Below are 20,791 nucleotides of genomic sequence, written 5' to 3'. Positions count from 1 at the left end.
TTATTTAAAATGCAACTGTGTAAAATAATTTAAGATGGCATGTCAACGTGATTCAAAGGTATTCGTGTCAACTGCCTTTTTGTCATTTTCAAAGCTTACACAGGATTTTCTGGGCATTGAAATGCTTAAGAAGCAGCTCAGATTGCAGTGCGTTGACAATACAGACAATAGACTGCAAACAAAACGCAGGCACAGTATGTAAACACTAAGGTAAATGAGAAAAAGATTGGGAAATCTGTTAAACAATTATTTAAGCAATGGGATAAGAGCACCGAGGAACTCCTGAAGACATTTTGTAGTAAAAAAAATCTGCATCTGTAGTAGACTGTTGTTGGCTAGAAAATAAGATGGTGTATAGTAGCATATCTGTAATTGACAGGAAAGTGGCAAGAAGAAAATGAACTTGTGATGGGCGAAAAGTAAAAAACCTGTGAAAAATTAAAATTACACACTTCTAGTTTGTTCGTAATTTAGGGTAGCAAATGTGATATTTGACATATTTTCTATGATAGCCTTTTTTTGCAATTAATGTATTTTAGCAAAAATGTACTAAGCAAATTTTTTTGGAAGTTAATATTAACTATAAATCTAGTTATGTAACAACTGTCATTTTATAGCAACCCTGACAAAAGAAAAGGCTTTAAAACAAGATAGTTTGATCTGAATTTTATTGAAATAGTCGTGTAGAGAGTGCAAAAAATAACTTGGAATGATATTCACATCACCAAAATCTATATAATAATTGAGGAGGTGGAAGCCACAGTTACAGTTCACAGACATTTGCGAGGACTTTACATATAGACATTAGAGCTTATTAGGATATATTAGCAAAAGTACTATACAATGTAAAGATATACTAGTATGCATCATAAATTGAGAAAATAGAGTAAGAGAATGATAATCAAACAAACACGTAGATGGACACATACAATAGCGAAAAAAGGGTCAGGAAAGAGAATATAGTTTTAAAGCAGTCTTGAAGTTATGATCAATTCTCGCCCTCTGAGCATTATTATTCTCGATCAATGAAAGACTGTCATGTTTGGCAGAGACGTATAGAAACTGCTGTACAATGCGAGAATATACAATAAGAAAGATAAATGAAATAGTCTTCTTGGAAATATTACAGAAGGTAAATGATTGATGAGATGCACTGCTTAAACTTCACTATCTCAGAGCAAAAATCCAAGATGGATGAAGTGACAAAAATAATAACACCCTCCAAAGTCAGTACCTGGTGAGGAGCAAATGTGCAGTGGTTCTCCAAAACAGAGCAGGACGCCAACTTGTTTTAAGGGAACAAGTTTCAATAAAGGTGAACTTTATAGGTTATATAAACTCTTGTATCCAAACTGTATCCACAGACTCTACGTTATAATTCTAAAATTATTTAGGAAACATAATAGTGTTTGCTATGATCTTGTAGTGTAGAGCAGAGCCATTTACAACCATTATAGTGGGATAACCTTAACTGTTCTCTCTAATATTACAAAATAGTGTTCAGTTTGCTCACTTTCCTCTTTACACATTAAAAAAAGCTTCTTATCATTCACATACAATCAATAACAAGGCTCTTTGCATTGGAGCCCAAAGATCTTTGTACAGCCCCGAAAGGTATGCTGTACTCATGGATCCATAATCCTTATCCCAAAGATTTTTTTTGTTACATGCTGTACCTACTTTATTCTTGAGCGTTCACATCCTTTTAGCATATTTACAACCCTTTTCCTGACAAACTTCCCCTTGGTGATTGGCCAGACCGCTTTGTAGACCTCTGGCCATCACTGTTACCCTCATCGACAGTCGGATGGCTGTGAGCCTGGATGTGACTGGGTGGAGAGGGTGGTGGGTACGAGGGAGGTGGGATGGTCAGGTGTGGTAGAGAAGGCATTGCTGGGCGAGGTGTGGTGGGAAGAGGAGGTGGGGTCGAATGATGGTACGAACGAGGTCGGGGTGATGGGGAAGAGCTGGCGCTCTTTGCTCTCGGAAGGGTCTCGGGATGGTCGCTGATCTGCTCCAGCAATGAAGGCATGTCCCCCTCAATCTTCTCTAACACAGCAGCCATTTGCTTTTCAATTTGTTCGATTACACAATCCATTTGCCAGTCCGCACTCGCTCCACTTCCGGGATCTAGACCACTGTACTGTCCAACAGAATAGGTTGGACAGTATGGGCTACTAAACCCTGATGCACCATGGACCATCTCTTGCAGCTCCTGCTCAAATACTGTTTTATCACAGCCAAGACTTGAAGATCCCAGTCCTGCATATGTACTCTGGATGTTTTTCACAGACTGGCAACCCTTCTCCGTTCGTCCTTTCTTCAACTCTCTGCTCTTAGTATTGACCTCGCAGGTCGCTCCTACTTCTGCTGGACTCTCTGCAACTGCTTCCGGGAGCTGTGTTTGACACCAGCTACTTGCGGTCATGTCATGCACTGTGTCTTTTTTGTCTTCTGATTTTAGAGGTGGCTCCTTTCCCCCTGACAAGGTACTGGTTTTGGCATCTGAACATGAGCCATGATCCATTGAGAGGTTGGCTGCCATTTTACGTCGATTTGGTGTGTCTGGGAAAGGTGATTTCTTCTCAACACTGCCAACAGATGTGGCGTCTGGCTCCTTGGGAACACTGTTGTCTTGGTTGTCTGAGGTCTTGATTGGCTGGCTGGGTGCTGCTTTTTGGCTCACTCTTGTTGATGACTTGTCCTCCCTTTCAGAAGTGCCTTCAGTAGACTCTTTTTTGTTTGGCTCACCTGCTTGTACCTTTAAAGAGCTGTTTGATCTGGCAAGGGTCTCTGCTTCTTTCTCTTCTGCTTTTAGCTGTCTTGCTTTCTCCTCTTCTTGATTCTCCACAGGTCTGCTTTCGACAGACACTTCATGGGACATGCTCACATTAGCAATGCCGCCAGAGTCTGTTTGCATCCCTTTGCCCTCTAATCCATCTGCTTTGTCCTCTTCACCCTGGCCTTCAACTACCCCATCAGAAGATCCCATTTCAGAGGCTCGGAGACGCTGCATGAATGTCGTGACACGAATCGCTTTCTGAAAGTCAAATGAAGACATAGCAAACACTTAGTACCTAGTCAATTATAAAGTAACATGAGGTCTTCTTTGCTATGGATGTGAAATGCATCGTTAACAGTGTGGCAGTCTGTGATAGCAGTTTTCCATCTCTATCGCTTTCATGAGACAAACACATTGGAGATGGGCGTTTTAGTAATTTCAGGGAGGCGTCTCAGTTTTTCAGTGCATCAAAACACTGAAATTTTAGTAGTTAAATTAGCTTAACATCTACAAATTACAGCTGATAATTATGAACCCAACAATGAAATGGAAATAAGAGCCATTTGCTCATTTGTGTTTATTACTAGCTGCTGATCTGAATGAAATGTTTTTGATATGTATGTGTTTATCGACAAAAGCATGACGTGATCAATGAATCAGGGCCACGGTAAGTCATTTAAGGAACGAATCACTTTGCCTTCTCTTTTTATAAGGACCATTTTGGTCCTTTCTGGCACACACACAAACACAGGGACAAATTTTCATATACATAAATGTGACACTACAATGAAAATTCAATCTGGATATTTGTCTGAGTGAATGAAGGGCTAACTGGAATTCAAACTGGAGTATTGAGGACACTGTGAGTAAAAGCCAGACGGCATATGACTGAATGCACATGGGACCAGCTGGGCAGTGATAAATTTGTTAGTTACTGGTGTGCAGATACAGGGAGGCTTAAGTACAGCGAGAGTCTTTCCAACAATCAGACTTGAACTACATATTTCCTGAATGAACGCTGCTTAAAGAATCAGGCCAGGCCATGGGACACTACCGCCATGTACACTTGGTATGATGCTAAAGGAAATATGAGTGCCCAAGTCAAAGATTGTTATACAGAGAAAAGAATCTCTGTCTCTAGGCTGCCCTGCGAATATCAACAGTACCTTCAACTCCTGGGTATCACATGCAAGGAAAAAGCAAACATTAATATAATAACCATCAGAACCTTTAATAAACAACAGCTTTATTTGGCATTACCATCTTTACAGTTACTGTCCTTATCCATTATCCTATAATTTATTGTGCCGTTTTCTAGAAGAGTGATTAATACAATCATTAGAGGCACCAGTTGTATGTTACTGTTTTTTGTATCATAGTAGATTCTTCTTACCCTCCACTTGGCCTTTGCAAAGTTTTTCTCAAATTGAGCACAGACTCCTTCCTTCAGATTCTTTTCCGAAGCCCCATTTCCAGCGATCCTGGCCAAAAATCAAAGAAACAAAAAAAAATTAAGATGTGTTGTCTCTGAAAAAAGAAACCAAGTGTTTGAGTTTGTTTTTGTATATAGTCTTACCATCCATGTGAAAGGGCATCTTGTGCAGTAACTCTCAGCATTGGGTCAACCTCCATAAATCTGCAGACCAGCTCTTTTGCTGCACAACATTAAAGAAAGGAAGTCTGAGGTTTAAAGCATCAAAGACTTTTCAAAGTTTTGATCAGTTCAGGGTCTTATCAGATCTGGATATTAGTACCAGCAGGGGAAATTTCATCCCAGTATGGTGAATCAAATTCAAATTCTCCAGCAACAATGCGGCAGAAGATTATCCGGTTGTGCATATCGGTGTTCTCCTCCTCGGTTTCATCATAGAATGGAGGGTTTCCAGACAACCTACAAATGAGATTTGTATGATTTGTATTATGATCTGTTGTGTTGAATCCATTAGTATGTATGAGTATATGCTGCAGATTTGCTGGGATTTTTTTTAAAGTATTTTTTTGGTTCCCCAGATGCTGAACAACAGGCAAGCAGTTTTTTTACAGTTAGAAATTTGTGGTGTCAAAGTAAATAGTATATGGGTTGCTGTTTTAGAACAGTGTGCATTTTGAAAATCCTAGACAAAAATATTTAAAATTAATTTTATGATTTCTGACCAGTCTTTTGAAAGCAGAAAGCCACTGTTTAAAAGAACATAAAGATAGTGAAGAATAGCTGACAAATCAGTTCATTGTCAACACAATGTATCCATCACCAACTTACAGGATGTACATAATGACCCCCACTGCCCAACAATCGACTGGTCTTCCATAGCGATGACGAGCCACCACTTCAGGGGCTGACAGGAAAAAAAAAAATGTGAACGGTTAGTACTTCACATACAAGAACAACAAAATAAAGAGACGATGTGATAAATCAATACCCAGGTACTCAGGTGTTCCACAGGGCTCTGTGATTGAGCCGTTCTCAAACCTGGATAGGTAGAAATCCCGCAAAACGACCTTGTTGTGGTTACTCTCTCTGTAGTACATCAAGTTCTCTAGCTGAAATGACAAAAAAGGCATAGTGTAAAAAAACAAAACAAAACAAAAAATCAATACTTTAATATATAAGTAATGATGCAAGGAAAGGCATGGCATTAAGCCAAAGGAAGACTGAATAAAAGGTCGCTCTGTCCCAGATAATGTTGATATTTGGCCAATAGAGGCCAGACAGGACACGCCCTTCACTCAGCGTGAAGAATGAGTTTTCTTTTCAGAAGATGAATCTTAAAACGCATAGCTGACCCACTACGTATAATATATGTATTTTAGCCTGTGATATTTCATCCAAAAGCCTTAATAAGAAATGCATCAAAGCTATATCTAAAAACACCCAGGAGGCAATACAGAATTATGCATTACTGACAAGAATGAGCTTTGAGCAAATGAGATGCACATATACATGTAACAGAGAATGTCTGATGCTAATATTGTGCACAGCGTGTTGCTTCCGTGCACTAGAGGGCACTACGAACACGTGTTGTCTCATGACAAACAGCGTCATAACCTTAATGGCTTGAGTATGAAGCATTAGAACCACAGGAGGTGGCAATACTGTTTATTACTTTCATATTTGTTTTGAACATTAATGACACCCACAGGGAGCTCCTGCAATATTACAGTGTTATTAGTCAAAGAGGACTAGGCGTTTGATTAATATAACTGATTATCATTTAATACTCTGCAGACAAAAACATGCCCAGCACACACATATACAATAACAGGTCAACACCGAGTTACAGCCTTATTATCATACATTCAGACTGTTTCTTTGTAAAGTAAAAAAAAAATTAAACATAAGCACAAGGTATCATTACATATGGCCCGTCTTTTCAATTTCATATATCAGCCTAGTTGCATTACACTTGATGCACATGTTGCACTCCATTATTGTATTATAGGTAATGCATATGGACTGCACAAGTAGTTTTGTATCGATAAATAATATATTAGGATTGCAAACCCACCTTTAAGTTCCTGTGGACTATGTTAAGGGAGTGAAGGTAAGCAACTGCTTCTAAGACCTGACGGATCACATTGGCGGCATCTCTCTCTGTGTAATTCCCCTGGTCTAAAATCCAGTCAAACACATCTCCACCTGTGGCCCTGTGATAAACACACAGTCATAAAAATTAATTAAAAAAGTAGGGAGATCTGAATATGTTTGTAGAGTTAATTCCTATTTAATTGACAGTAAGTTTGCCTATTCACACGTAGTTATGGGGGGATTATGCCCTGAACCAATGGGCCAATGTGTGTGTGTGTGTGTGTGTGTGTGTGTAATAATACAAATCTTTAAAATTATTTAAATATTATAAATGTTTCATTTAAAGGAGAAATATCACGCCCCTTTTTACAAAATGCAATACAAGTTTGTCTCAGCACTTAAGTACTAAACTAAGTATTCATTCAAACACAAGTTTACGCGGTTATGTCTGGGAAGGTAAACAGCTGGGAAAGAAATCATGTTAATTTTAGATCTGTGTGGCAGCAGCAATATACAGTTTTGTTATCTTGTCTCCTCTGAGGGACTCTAAACAGTGTTCTGCGCTCGTCTGTGCATTCAAAGACAAAATAGCATATTTTGCTATTTTGCTCAACTTTTGCCATGGCATTTTTCAGATGCTTACAGAAAAATTGTTCATGTTGTTATATTACAATACAAATATATAAAAATAAATACAAAAAATAAATTTTAAATGAAATTTAAAACTTGTAAAACATAAATTAAATCTGGGTCAAAGCATTTTAATAATAAAATCGTAGAATATATTGTTAACTGCTATTGCTATATGTTATATATATATATATATATATATATATATATATATATATATATATATATATATATATATATATATATATATATATATATATATATATATATATATATATATATATATATATATATATATATATATAAATAAAATACTTGTATATATATTAGAGAACCTTGAAAATCTCAATGGAAATAATAAATGACTAACTATCCAGAACCTATATTTTCCATTATAGTCAATCATTACTGTAATCTTAATAGCTCTAATAGCATGTCGGTGTCATTCATGCAAAAGCAGATGACAAGGTCTTAATAGATTTCAGCTAGATGTGGATATTTGCATGAGGAGCGCAGACAGAAGAAGTGCATTTTCTGGAGTGATGTTCTGATGTGTCCTTGGCCTACTGAATGACACTGGGAAGGGAATATGACTGATCGCGGCAAACGGAGGTCAGACTCACAGCTCTTGTATGATGAAGAACTCTTTCCTGGTCTCGAATGCATCAATCAGCTGCAGGATGTTTGGGTGTTTGACCCTGGAATAAACACATCACGGCAAAAAGCTGAATAGTTTCTTTATCTCACATTAAATAGAGAAAAGTGCTTCAAGGAGAGTTAGAAAAGACAGAAATAATCACACCAAGGGTGATGCATACGGCATCTCTTACCCTCTCCGTCCTTAAAGGAGTAGTTCACCCTGCTACATTTAAAGTTTTGTGCTCCTGACACGAGAGCAGAATTTAGATTTCTGGGTGAACTATCCCTTTAAATTTTGTCTTTGTCCTCTCAGATCAGCACTCTCGCAAAACCCTACATCATCTGTTGATGTTTTGAGTCACCACGTACATTTTCAAGATCATGATCTCGTTCTTGGCTGCCTTCCGCACTTTCCTGCCATCCTTCTTGAGGAATTTCTTGCACACATAGACCTTGTCCGTCTGTCGTTCCTTTACCAGGCACAGCTCGCAAAATTCTTTGCTGCAAAGAGAAATTATACTGAAATGAATAGGCCTTATGGTTGTTTTAATAAGCACACTGCTGTGATAAACACCTACTGTGTATCTATTGGGAGATATGCATCCTGAATTAATGTTTTATGAGATCACGTGTCTGTAATTGATGGACTGGCTTTCTTAAAGCTATAATGGCAGATCTATGCACACTCACGCCTTGAGGACCTGTCCAATCTCGTATTTGTCAGTAATGTCTGACAGGCTGTTGTATGTCCGCCCATCTCGCAGAGCAAGGCACCCAAATGGCATGACAGCATCCACCTGTCCAGAGGAGAGCAAGCGTACACATACAGCCATCAATCTCAATAAAACTAATATCATTCACTCTAGAGGACCGTGCGTCTTCACAAACTAGCCTCACCACGACAGGTCCCACACAGAAATTGTGGAATGCCATTTCAAAATAACTGAAAGCAGATTTTAAAAAAAACAACAACAGCAAATTCAACATTTTTGGAACGTTATTATTAATATTAACATTATTCTTATTAACATGCAAAATGATTTCCATGTAAAACATTCATGTGAAACAATAATTCATAAATCGACCCATTGGATGGAATGTGACAATTTGCTTCACAGAAATTCATTCTGCTTGTCTTTCATGAATAAGTCCCACTGATTATAAGACATTTACTGGAACAAGGGTGTAAAATAGATTTGTAAAGCCTTGGAGTTTTTTTTTTTCCCAACCAAGACTGAGTAAAAGGAGATATGTTTAGCCTTCAGGAAATGTTTTAAGGAGGTCTGACTAAATGTTATATGAGATTTTTCTTTTCATTTTTGGTAAAAAATTTCCCTTTTAGGGCATGCCTAAATATAGTAAAAAAGATGATTTGGGGATTTTATTATATATATATGTGTATGTGTGTGTATATATATATATATATATATGTGTGTGTATATATATGTATATATATATATGTACTATATGTATATATATGTATGTGTATATATGTGTGTATATATATATATATATATATGTATGCATATGTATATGTGTGTGTGTGTGTGTGTGTGTGTATATATATATATATATATATATAAACAACTGTATAATTAAAACTGCTATTGGGGTGATAAGTTACCAGTTTCCAGATTAGATTAAGATGTGACTTAGTAATAGCTAACTAGCATGCAACCATATGTTTGTATTATTAATTAATAATAAACATATATTTTCCATATTTGCATAATACATAAAATTGTTAAACACACACACATACACATTATACTTATCTGTGTGCGCATACATGCATAGATAATGGGTTTATAGATATTTAGAGAAAGAACACAATTTGCATAATAAAATTGTAAAAGGTCCAACTGCTGCAGGAAGAAACGGAAACCACTCTGCAGAATTATCCGATGTATTACACAATGACAAGATCAGAAATATAATGCTCAAGTGAAAATAATTCAACAGATGGTTGGGAAGGCATGTTTGTCTGTGAGGAGAAAAAAGAAGATCTTAAAGACTAATGGTATCAGTGAGGACGAGCGTGATGAGAGTGACAGCATCTTTATCAGAAGAGAGAGCGCTGGTCTGTTAGCTGTGTAATCCAGCTCCGGCTCCTGCCCCTAATCCCTAATCCCTCACATGGATCCATGCAAGGGAGGGGTCGGGATACAGTAGGACAGGTCGGGAACAAGAGAAATGTTACATAACCGGAACACTGTGTAGGACTACGCAGATTTCACGCCGAATATCTGAAATAAAGCGCTGAACTGGAATATTGCAATATCTGTTTTATCTGCTTAGAAAAGGAAGTGATGAAATGAAAACCATCGAGGCACTTCCAGGCTTGTGCTCGACAGCTGTTCATCCTACAGCAAAGTCAACGTGGCGTTCTTACTCTCGTAATTCTGTGATATAATTTTTGCATAGCTATTTCTGTTACCTGCCTTCTGGTACCACACAAACAACCTGTAACAGTCAATTAAAATTAAATTGTGCCACGATGATTTGCATGTGACAGGTCTTTTAGAACAATTCCGCATTTAAATAAATAAAATACGACACCCGAAAAACATGTTACAGGGCGCCCTGTTAGTCATGGAGCTTGTGTCTAATTTAAGATGATGTTAAGATGAGAACAAGGCTGTGGTGTACATTTTGACTGGATAATATTTTATGTGCAGGTCTCAAACGAAAACAAAAACATGCTCACTCATGAATAGAATATAAGATACCGCAACGGACAAATTTGTTTTGCGAAGCAAATGAAAAGGCCATTTTCTAAATCGACCCCAGTCAGACACATTTCTTAAGGGTCCTTTACATAAGACGTCTTCTTGTGTTCAAACTTAACTAGACGGGGCACAACAGAACGAAACAGAACACATGGCTCTCCAGACGTGTTTCAAAAAGTGAAACTATTTTTAACTTGACATGCTATCTTAAAAATGCAACACTCATGTCAGAGCTGTGGCACAGAGGGTAGTGCGTTGCTTCTGAAATATAAAAGGGCTGAAGAGCTAGTGGGGTTCGAGTTTGGCTCAGAACAAATCCCTCTCTCTCTCTGTACATGGCACAACATTATAAAACAGTGGTCACTTCTGTAAGAGGGCAGGAACAAAATACAACTTTATAATAACAAACAGATATTTATTATTAAGTCAATTACAATTTTAAACAAATAATTAAATTAGAAGCATGCTTAAATACTTTTATAACAAATATTTATTTATCGTAAATACTATTATAATAAAATATATAGTAACTTTAAATAAACTACATACAGATTAATATTTTATTACATATGATTTTAAAACACTGAGAAATAATAAAAGGGCACGGAAAAAAAGAGGAAATATATATATTAGAGTTATCAGGATAAATTAAAAAAACAGTATACTTTAATCATTTGCCTGTTTCATAATACTGATTTCACAATACTGTTTTCTTCTTTTTTTTCCGTGCACTTTTATTATTTCTCAGACAAAATTATTTCTTTGTGTAATTGAAATGATAAAAAAAACCTGAATTTCAAAAATTTAAAGCAAAAACAGAATGATCTGGATAAATTTTTTTGTGAAATTAGGCTGCACAAAATATGCATGAACAACAAAAACAACAGACGGGCTGCTGTTCCAGCAGGTGGCACTTAGGGAACAGCCACACTGTAGTGTTTCCTTGCTCCAGCTGTAATCAAACCAGCGCTGCGCTTATAAACATCACTTCAGTGTGTATTATACTGAGACAGGATCGAAGGAAAATGCCATCAGTACTTTTTCTAAAGGCAGTCATTTCCCCTGAGAGATGCATGTATATAAATCTCCGCCCGAACTGTATTACAATTAGTTTAACATCCGCAATCTTCACACATTTTTAGCAATTTTCACTTAACTTGGTGTGCATTGCTACATTGCTAATAAAGGGGAAAAAAGACAACAACTGAAACGCTAAACCAGTTGCTAGCGTGGTCTATTTGTTTGCAAATAGGTTCCACAACTATCTAATATAAATAGCAGTCCATATGTCTGATATTAACATGGCCAAACTTTTGGAACATTATTTTAATACAGATTTCAACAAAGTCAGAACAGTGACAGCACTGGCAGCAACTTACCTTAAATAAATCCTCATGCGTGTTTTTTTTAAATGGGAGAGTTTCGAGATTGTTAGTGACTGACAAAGCGAAAATCTTTAACTATCTACACAGTGGTGTGCCTCAAACAATTAAATTCATCCAAACAGAATAGCAAAGCCGAAAGCTCATTTTATGCCCAAAACAATGTTCGGCAAGTGCTTTGTAGTCTTACACCTCAACCACTAGAGGGCGAAAAGTCAGATAAAAATATAAATAAGATTGGAGGATGACTAGCTGACGACTGTGGCCCATCTGTAATGCAGAGGAAGTTATACGTTTTGAGCCAGAGCCGCTACTTCCCTCCTACAGGCACTTTTAACACTCTTTCCGTATGGCATGAACATGCTGACAAGATATATTCACAACGAGAGTGGATTCCCTCCGGAGATGGATGCAAATACAGAAGGTGACATGCTTACATTAGGGTAGCGATGCGCACGTTTTGATGGGAAGCGACGGATCACATCTGACAGCTCTCGCTCATTAGTTGCACTCAATACAAGCTTGTGCCTTCCGTTACAGGACTCAGGTGCAACGTAAACACGTACCGAACCGCACACCCCCCTCTCTGTGCCGCGGAAAAAGTCAATCTTGTTGAGAAGACTTTGTTAATGTTCCATTATGGGACGCGTTGAAATGAAGGATTACTGTCTGAGAGCGTGCGATTTCTCAGATCGGTTCTGGCAAAAATGTATGTCGTTTTAATTGGGGTCCATGCATATTCATAATGGCTATTTTTGCGCACGCCCACGCCGTACGTACACACACCCATCTTTGGGTCCAAAATTAGCATTCGAACATTCTCCCAGCTCACAGAAGGCAACGCGTCCACCGGAGACAGAGTTCAAGAAAGATGCGAAGACAAAGACGAGGCAGCGACAAAGGGCTCGAGGGGTGCCTTCTACAAAGACTAGCTTGCAACAGATGCCTCCCTCCATCATTAAAGACCACGAGACCCTCAACCATCGGCCTTTCCCGAGACGCTTCTCTGTAAAGCTGCGCTCCTCTCTCTCCTGTCTGTACTGCTCTTATTAAAGCAATGAATCTTCATCTCCAGAGACACACACATTAAACACCAGATCCAATCCCACAGGATGGATGAGAGGAGCTGTGCTGTTCTCCAAACACATCTGAACCCAAACCCACACACACACACACACACGCAAGCGAGCACACACACCGCCTCACAATCCAGCACAGCAACAAGTTCAAAAGTCACAGCATGGAGCGTAGAAATTTGATGTCCTCCCTTCTTCTCCTTGCTTAATCTGGTGCTAAATTATAGCGTGCGGTCCCGCGTTCATGTCCACCTCTCACAGACAAACACCATAATCATTATCATCCTGCTGGGTTTATTATGCATTTGGTGTTCTGAAACAGAATTTTGGCACCGCTAGGCGCAATATTTGCCAGAGCCTCGGCTCAAACCTCAGATGTAGTGAAAATATTGAGAAAAGACTCATTTGAATTAGTAAGGCAAATATTCTGCCTTTGGTTTAGCTTATTTGTTACAATTACGTGTCATGTTGGGGTACTGTATCACAGATCAGAAATGGCGATTTTTCTTTCGTAAAAAGAAAAGAACTTAGGCATTTAGTCCAACTAAACTTTGTCGGTTTATTTGGGCTAAATGATCGGATGTCGGAGACGTCCAGACATTTCCCTCGAAGATAGTATTTCAATTAAAAAAATGCAAGAAAAAAAAGAATGGAATCGTTCTCCATAAAAATCGAAATTGATTTTGAATCATTTTGTGACCTGAATCATTGATTCATTTGGTGACGTGAATCACTGATTCCCTCAAAATATCTGACTCGAATGATTAGTTCATGAATAGACTTTGCATTTTCACTCAAGCCTTAAAAAACTAGGGTGGATATTTGTTGGTGAAGACTTAAATTTCAGTCTGTTCCTCATACAAAATCATCATATGACTTCAGAAGACTTGAAATATAGTCCATGAGTCATACAGATAACTTTTATTATACCTTTATGGGTTTTTCTGTCTTTTTGAAGCTTGAAAGTTTTCATTTTAATTAACTGAAAAAGGGTGAGTCAGTAGAACATTGTTCTACTTCTTTAACATACAATACCTGGGGCCATATGTATGAATCTGCTCAGAGTGAAACTTTAGTCTTAAGTGTGTCAAAATTAGTAGAATTATGTAATTTTACTCTTATACTTAGACTTAAGAATAAGAGTGATTCATAAACATTCCTACGTGTTAAGACTAGGTCTCAGCTCCTAAATTGTTTTAGAGAGCTGGAGAGGTCTCCTAACCTAGTTAAAAGTAACAAGATGGTAACAAAGAGGAAGAGACAAACACTTTCCAATAAAGATATGACGTATTGGAGTTATATTGCTGAAATGGAGTTGATAAAAAGATCATTATAATAGCCAATTTTATTATTTCTTTTGTAACTGACAAAGTAAGAAATTGAATAAAAACACTGACGAGTGTTGCCAGAAGCGTTCCATTGAATGGAGCTAAAACAGTCGCTAAATGTTGCTAGATTGCATCATAAAGTCATGGTAAATTATCTATATGAAGATAAATATACATTTGGTGGAAGAGTCTCGGGAATTATGGTTTGTCCAAGAAATTGATTTTGTTGCTAGGCTTTTTAAAAACGTTTTAAAAGGGGTGAAGACGTCACTAAATCTTGAGACAAAATCACTAAATTGTCAACACTGCAATGGCTACAATATAACCAGCTATCAATGTTTTGTAGGTCATCTTTTGTTTAAATATGAAACAATTTCAAGGCATCAGTAATAATTAGTGATAATTCTGCTTTATCAAGATGCAGATGCACACTAGACGTCTTTGGTTCTGACCATCTGAGACCGATGTTAATACAAGTGTAAACACAGCCTTGGATGCATTTTTAAGTCACCCAGCCATGACTTGGTCTGACTCCTAAATTAATAACATGTCCAACTTTACTAGTGGATTCTTGGAATGGACTTTGGCATGAATGTAAATGGGGCAGTGTTAACCCCACCCAGGCTGAGTGAGTCCAGCTGGGCTGCTGCTTGGAGCGGCTGGATGCTCCGCAGATCAGCGGAGGGAGGAGGAAAGGGCTCTCATTCACACACAAGATGCTCATCCAAACTGTCTGCTCCTCAGGAGGGAGGCTCAGAAATCTGGAGCTGATGCAAAAGGACAGCTTCCATACAGGAAGGACAGCGTAGGCCTGGATTAAATCAATCTGTTACCCTTCAGGTGGAATGCTAAGAATTGACCAGGACTGATACCGAAGACATGGATGTAGGTTTTGCTGGTTTCTGTAGGTTGTACATGATGTACGTGACTAGAATGAGTGCCTTATCCCCCCGCTTTTAAGTACACATGGGTGAAGACACAGTCAAAACGAATAGGAAAGGAGAAGGGATTGAAAAGAACTTGAAGATTTGTGACACACACAGATGTTAAGCAGGAAGGAAGGGGATCTGAACGAGAAAATAGTCAACCGTACAATAGAGGAAGGTGGGGACTGAAGGTTAAAAAGCATGGTCATGTCACTGTGATTGGCTGATCACACGGTCAAAAACAGGGATGTTTCACCCAAAACAAAACATTTTGTCATCATTTACTCACTCTCATTTTGTTCCAAACCTGACGTCTGTGGGGGAAAAGAAGATCATTTGAGAAACGGTTTAACTGTACATAAAATTAAAGACAAAACAAATTTCTATCAATGTACCAAAAAGATTTTTCCAAGTATTCTGTTTTATTTTAATCTGGAGAACAGTAGTTATAAATGTTTAACTTGGTTTTTATTCTTTGATTTTTTAAATAATAATTTTGTCATGCATAAGGACTTGAATTTGAGATGTAAATGTGACTATTACATGCATTCCTGGGAATCAAATCCATAACGTAAAAATGTTATAACCATGTTATATACAAGCTATAGCGAGCACACAATTTAAAACACGTTTTATTTTTTATAAATAGTTCATATAAATATATAAAAATATGTCCTACAAAAACTGCTCCTTATGTCTTTTAAGTGAAAAACTGCATCCTGGAGCTAGAAAAAACTACCGCATGCCACCGACATGTTTATCATACTCAAGTAGGAAGGGAAAGAAATCTAAAACGAAAAACTAAATATACTGTAAAAACGGGTTCAATGATTCATGAGAAATGTTAAAGTATCCATAATGGTATTTTGAGACTCGTGTAGGCTGAGGAGAGGAACTCATTGTGTTAAAAGACCTCAGGTACAACACGACTGTGGGAGGACAGATTTTATTCATTAGAAAGACAGAAACCATCAAAGCTTTCATTCGTCTTCCCGTCTGAGTCTTCACTCAGCTCCTATTGTCTTTAATATTAAGTGGAATCGTTACCTGTGATGACACAAATTGATTTCATTGTGGTTTTGCAACAATATAATGAGGCACTCCTGCTGCTCGCTGTAGTCTCTTATGCCTCTGAGAAGCCAATGCAAATGTTGCATTTCCTTTTTTAAGCCGTTTGCCTGCTCGCTGCGTGAGCGAACTCTCCGCCCAATTATAATCAGCCATCTCCACATAGTTCATAGTTCCCTCATCACTGAACTGTCTGCAAGCAACAACAGAGCAGAAAATTATTTACACCCGCCTTTTTAATAAGCGCGCCAATGTAAATTTACAGCATCAGTCTGCAGGAGGAACGCAGGGTGTATTTATTTATTTTTTTGTCAGAATTATGGACATATTATAAAACCAAGCTCCAAAACAAATGCAAATGAAGCCTTGCAAATGGATTTCTGTGAAACGATGCTCGTGCCAAACAGAAACCCAGAGCTGCAAACGGGGGCCCGCTTCTTTGTGACGAAACACATTTATAAAGTTACATTAAACCCATTAGCGAAAATCAAATATAACCAAAGACATTTAAAGCTAGAAGTCGGGCTTCTCGGCGGTCCGGTACAGCAGGAGATGCGGCTACTGCTCCGCTTTTTCTATATAACGAGTTTTTAAAGCATGCTGGCAGCAGTGGTAAAAGGGCCCTTCATGAGACCCTTCTTTCAGCAATTCTGCTGCTTTTTTAACACGGATGCCTGTGTCCTAGCAGAATCTAAATGAGGTCCCTGGGGTCTCGCGCAGCCGGGGCCACATACAAGACATCCGCATCATTACCTTTCTCTGTCTCCCTACAGGCTGTTCTTCAGCTATAGATACTTTATATCTCCCAGTGGGGAGACGGTGGAGCTAAAACAGGAGCCGGTGTGTGTAACCTTTGGTCAATAGACACCTGCGGATAAAAGCAGCGATTGACTGAAGCAAAAATCAATTTGACGAGCGACGAACTGCTACAGTCCAAAACTGAGATACAAACACAGGGAGGATAGCAGGAGAATAAAACATTACGCTCCATTCTCGTTTGATGACGGATTGGCAGATTTCCGTTTGACGGATCCAGAAAAACGAACAAAACAGGTTGCGATAGAGAGCCGGGAAGGTAAATGTGCATTCGCTCGCTATTGTTTATGAATTATGCATTAGCATTGAGTGGATTACTGCTGAAAGGCAGCGCGGTAACTCACGCTTAAATGCAGTAATGAGAAAAAGATACACTTGCTTACCAACTAACTGTGACTTTAATTCAGCATTATGCACAGGCCTTTGGGTTGCTCAGTGTTTTGGTCTGAGATGCGCTTACTGAAGTGAACATACACACAACACGCCCCTACACACACTCACACACACACACACACGCACAGACAGACACATGGTCACTGATGGTTTGAGAGGCTAATGATTATGTTAGTAAGAGGGGGATTTGTGCGACCCAGAAATTAAAACCACCCACAGTCACTATATCCAAATTTTCAGCAGCATGATGAGTGTAATAATGGGGTCAGATCATACATTTTTAATTATTCTTTTCTTCCCCTTAGGTTCACAATGTTAAGCTTAAGCCTGCACCAAAACACTGGTGTTTTGACACTTAATTTTTGCCCCAGGCAAAAAAAAAGTTTATAGTAATGCAGTTTCTTGTGAAGTCTGAGACAATCACATAGCACCTAAACATTGTCTCTCTATCGCCATCTGTGGCTTAAACATAAATAGCACAAAACATAACAGTTGTTTTTTATGGCAGATGTGTTTGACATTTTATTAGTTCATGCGAATCTAAAAATCGAAATCCTAAAACTTGAAAAATTCCAAAAAACAATAAATACGATAAAACCATTTCTAACTGCAATAGTAAACAAATTATTTTCTGTCATATCTGACATGCCTGCCATGCTGTTGACAGTGTTTAAGCTATTTTTACACAAAATATTCATTTTAATAGGTCATATTTTGCATCTATGTAAAAGCCCATTTCAAATGTGACACGAGTAACAATGCTTACTTACGGGTTGCGGGTTTTCTGTCAGGTCTAATATAGTTGTTTTAGTCAATAACAGCCTCTTTGCATAGCTCGCATTACATTTCGACAGGTTCACAAAACAAACCTCACTGAAATGTGTCGCACAAACTGTAAAGGTCAGATTGATTCGATCAGGCACCTTGTTAAATGAAGGTTTCTGGTTCAGTGCAAGTTAAGGTCTATAGGAAACATTGGTGACATACTGTCAATTACCACTGAAAAAAAATGCAGACCCATTTTACAAGCGGAGGGACGGGTAAAAATTGTCTGTGGTAATCGACAGTATGCCACGAATGCTGCTGATAAAACTGAACTTGTTAAACCCGGATCATTCCTTTAAAAATAAACCTCACCTACACGTTTCTAACGTTATGCAAGGCCGCATGTGCTACCCTACAGCAAGGAACAGCTTGCAGACACGTAAAAACAGAAAGGTGGTACATCCACCTTGAATAGCAAAGGTGAAAGAAAAATGCTGAATTGATGTACATGTCAGGGAAGTATTTTTGTATAGCTGATTACACTAAATTGATAGAAGTACTTTTTAGCATCTAATTTAGCATCACTCGCTCACCGACGGACCCACTGCAGTGAATTGATGACATCAGGCTGAGAGTTCAAATGTCACAATAATCCACAAGCTGCTCAGTTGTAATGATCATATTCATCATCATTTTTAACATTAAAACCGTTGCTTTTGGCTATATTCTATATCTGCTCTCAAGGGAAATAGTCGTCTCTGTCTTAATCATAAGAGAATAGACATAGAAACAAATATTTTAACAGATTTTTTTATGTGAACGGACAATAGGAGATGGAATTTTTCACTGGAGGAAATGTTATTAAGATTATGGATCAGAAAGAAAAAATGATTACACCTATTAGTTGTTCATTAGCGTGCATATTACTAGAATATTATTAGAATGTTATTAGTGCTAATTAGGTACATATCAATGCCTTATTCCACATCCTTAGTCCTGCCCAATAACTAAACTTAACAACTACCTTACTAAATATTAATAAGCAGCAAATTAAGAATTATATTGAGGGAAAATGCATAGTTAATAGTAAATAGGTGTTTCCTATTCTAAAGTGTTACTGAAAATGTTTTTTTTTTTACAAACATGCAGCTTTTCACTTGACAAAATGTTAATCGATTGATTGGAGTCATGTGGATAGCTTGTGGATTATTGCGGTGAATAGCTGTTTGGACTTTGTTCTTACGGCACCCATTTACTGCAGAGGATCCATTGCCGTAACTCAACATCTTGGATGGCATAAGGGTAAATAAATGATTATTTTAGGGGAAAATGTTCCTTTAAATATATAGGCCTGTCTGCTGTTAAATTCAGTGGCGGAAAGGAAGAATTTATGGTGTAATAATTATTGATTTGTTCCTAAGAACCTTCCATGCTGCATAATGTTTAGGTTGATTGATAAGTGCACATGTGCAAGTAAATTTATGCACAACCCTCACCTATAGACATTCACATGCATTACAACTCTCTCTCTCTCTCTCTCACACACTCTCTCTCACACACACACACACACACACACACACACACACACACACACACACACACACACACACACACACACACACACATCCTTCTGGCGCTTTCTTTCACCAGCTGTGATGCTAAACTAACATTGCAGACTGTTCAAGATTCTGTTTGAAAAATGTCTCCGCTACTCCACTCTCTACTACTTTATTATTTTCATGTAAAATGAACCATTACAGATGCTGTGGTATATTCTTTTCCCCTCAATCCCCAGTTGATGATTGTACTCTAAACGTTTGGTCTCCTCACTATATATCTCTCTGTTCTCATGAAGCTTTGATCCCTTACGCTATTGTTCATTTACCCGGCTCCCCCTCTTCCTACTCAACCTCTGTTTTCAAATGTGAAAGTGGAAAGAACGCACATGAAGAGAAAAGCGAATAAAGGACACAACCCGGGATGATACAATTTTCAGATTTAAATCAGCAATGGACAAAGGCTTTGTGTGGAACGTTCTTATACAAGCCAAATTTGGCACCAGAAATGGAGAGCATCTGTTATGCACGCAGCCAATTAATAAATGTTATGTCATTCATTGTTTGTCACAATCACAAAAAAATGTTAAATTAAATGAAAAGAATTGCAGAAATACCTTAAGACATGCACAAAGTAGCCGTGTACTGTGTATACTGTGTATGCCAGACATAATGACATCATACAGTAAGAATGATCTGAAAATCCAGCTGTGAACTGAACATCTGCAGTACTATGAGCCTAAGGCTTGTTTAATATAGAAGTAACACATCTGCACATGTTATACACTTTTACACTCACCCCTATTCAGCTTATTCCATTTCCAATTCCACTTAAAAATTTTGGTTTTAAACACAGCCGCCAAATTAATATTGCTATACCCATAATTACATAGCCATTAATTTATATACATATATATATATATATATATATATATATATATATATATATATATATATATATATATATATATATATATATATATATATATATATAGTCACTACAATTTGTTGATGGGATAAATTAATAACCTGGCCTTAATTACCGAATTAACTACAGTCTAACATTATATATAGTATTTAAGATCATTATGCAAAATATAAGGCGCTGTAAACAAGCACATCTATCATAATGCACAATGACTCTTCCGCTAAAAGCCTCTAACCTGTATTTTGGG

At 37.7% G+C, this 20,791-nt stretch overlaps 1 protein-coding gene across 3 annotated transcripts in view; it reads right to left on the bottom strand.

The window, feature by feature from the left end:
* Positions 1-651: 651 nt before the first annotated feature.
* camkvl (CaM kinase-like vesicle-associated, like) overlaps positions 652-20,791 on the bottom strand; it is a 42,555-nt gene continuing 22,415 nt past the window's right edge. For 2 of the 3 annotated variants that reach the window (XM_043225440.1, XM_043225442.1), the window contains exons 2-11: positions 8,268-8,374; positions 7,947-8,078; positions 7,562-7,636; positions 6,289-6,427; positions 5,203-5,323; positions 5,043-5,118; positions 4,537-4,673; positions 4,359-4,437; positions 4,176-4,263; positions 652-3,040 (exon numbers count right to left, since the gene is read on the bottom strand). In XM_043225440.1, coding sequence (XP_043081375.1) covers positions 1,715-3,040; positions 4,176-4,263; positions 4,359-4,437; positions 4,537-4,673; positions 5,043-5,118; positions 5,203-5,323; positions 6,289-6,427; positions 7,562-7,636; positions 7,947-8,078; positions 8,268-8,374 — 2,280 coding nt within the window. In that variant the 3' untranslated portion in view covers positions 652-1,714. Of the gene's footprint in view, positions 3,041-4,175; positions 4,264-4,358; positions 4,438-4,536; positions 4,674-5,042; positions 5,119-5,202; positions 5,324-6,288; positions 6,428-7,561; positions 7,637-7,946; positions 8,079-8,267; positions 8,375-15,307; positions 15,333-20,791 lie in introns of all 3 variants that reach the window. The other variant, XM_043225441.1, reaches the window with a different exon arrangement.

This window comes from Puntigrus tetrazona, chromosome 23 (assembly GCF_018831695.1).
Source record: "Puntigrus tetrazona isolate hp1 chromosome 23, ASM1883169v1, whole genome shotgun sequence".
Taxonomy (NCBI): Eukaryota; Metazoa; Chordata; class Actinopteri; order Cypriniformes; family Cyprinidae; genus Puntigrus; species Puntigrus tetrazona.
Note: the sequence above shows the minus strand (reverse complement) of the source record. Positions and strands in the feature narration are given on the sequence as shown.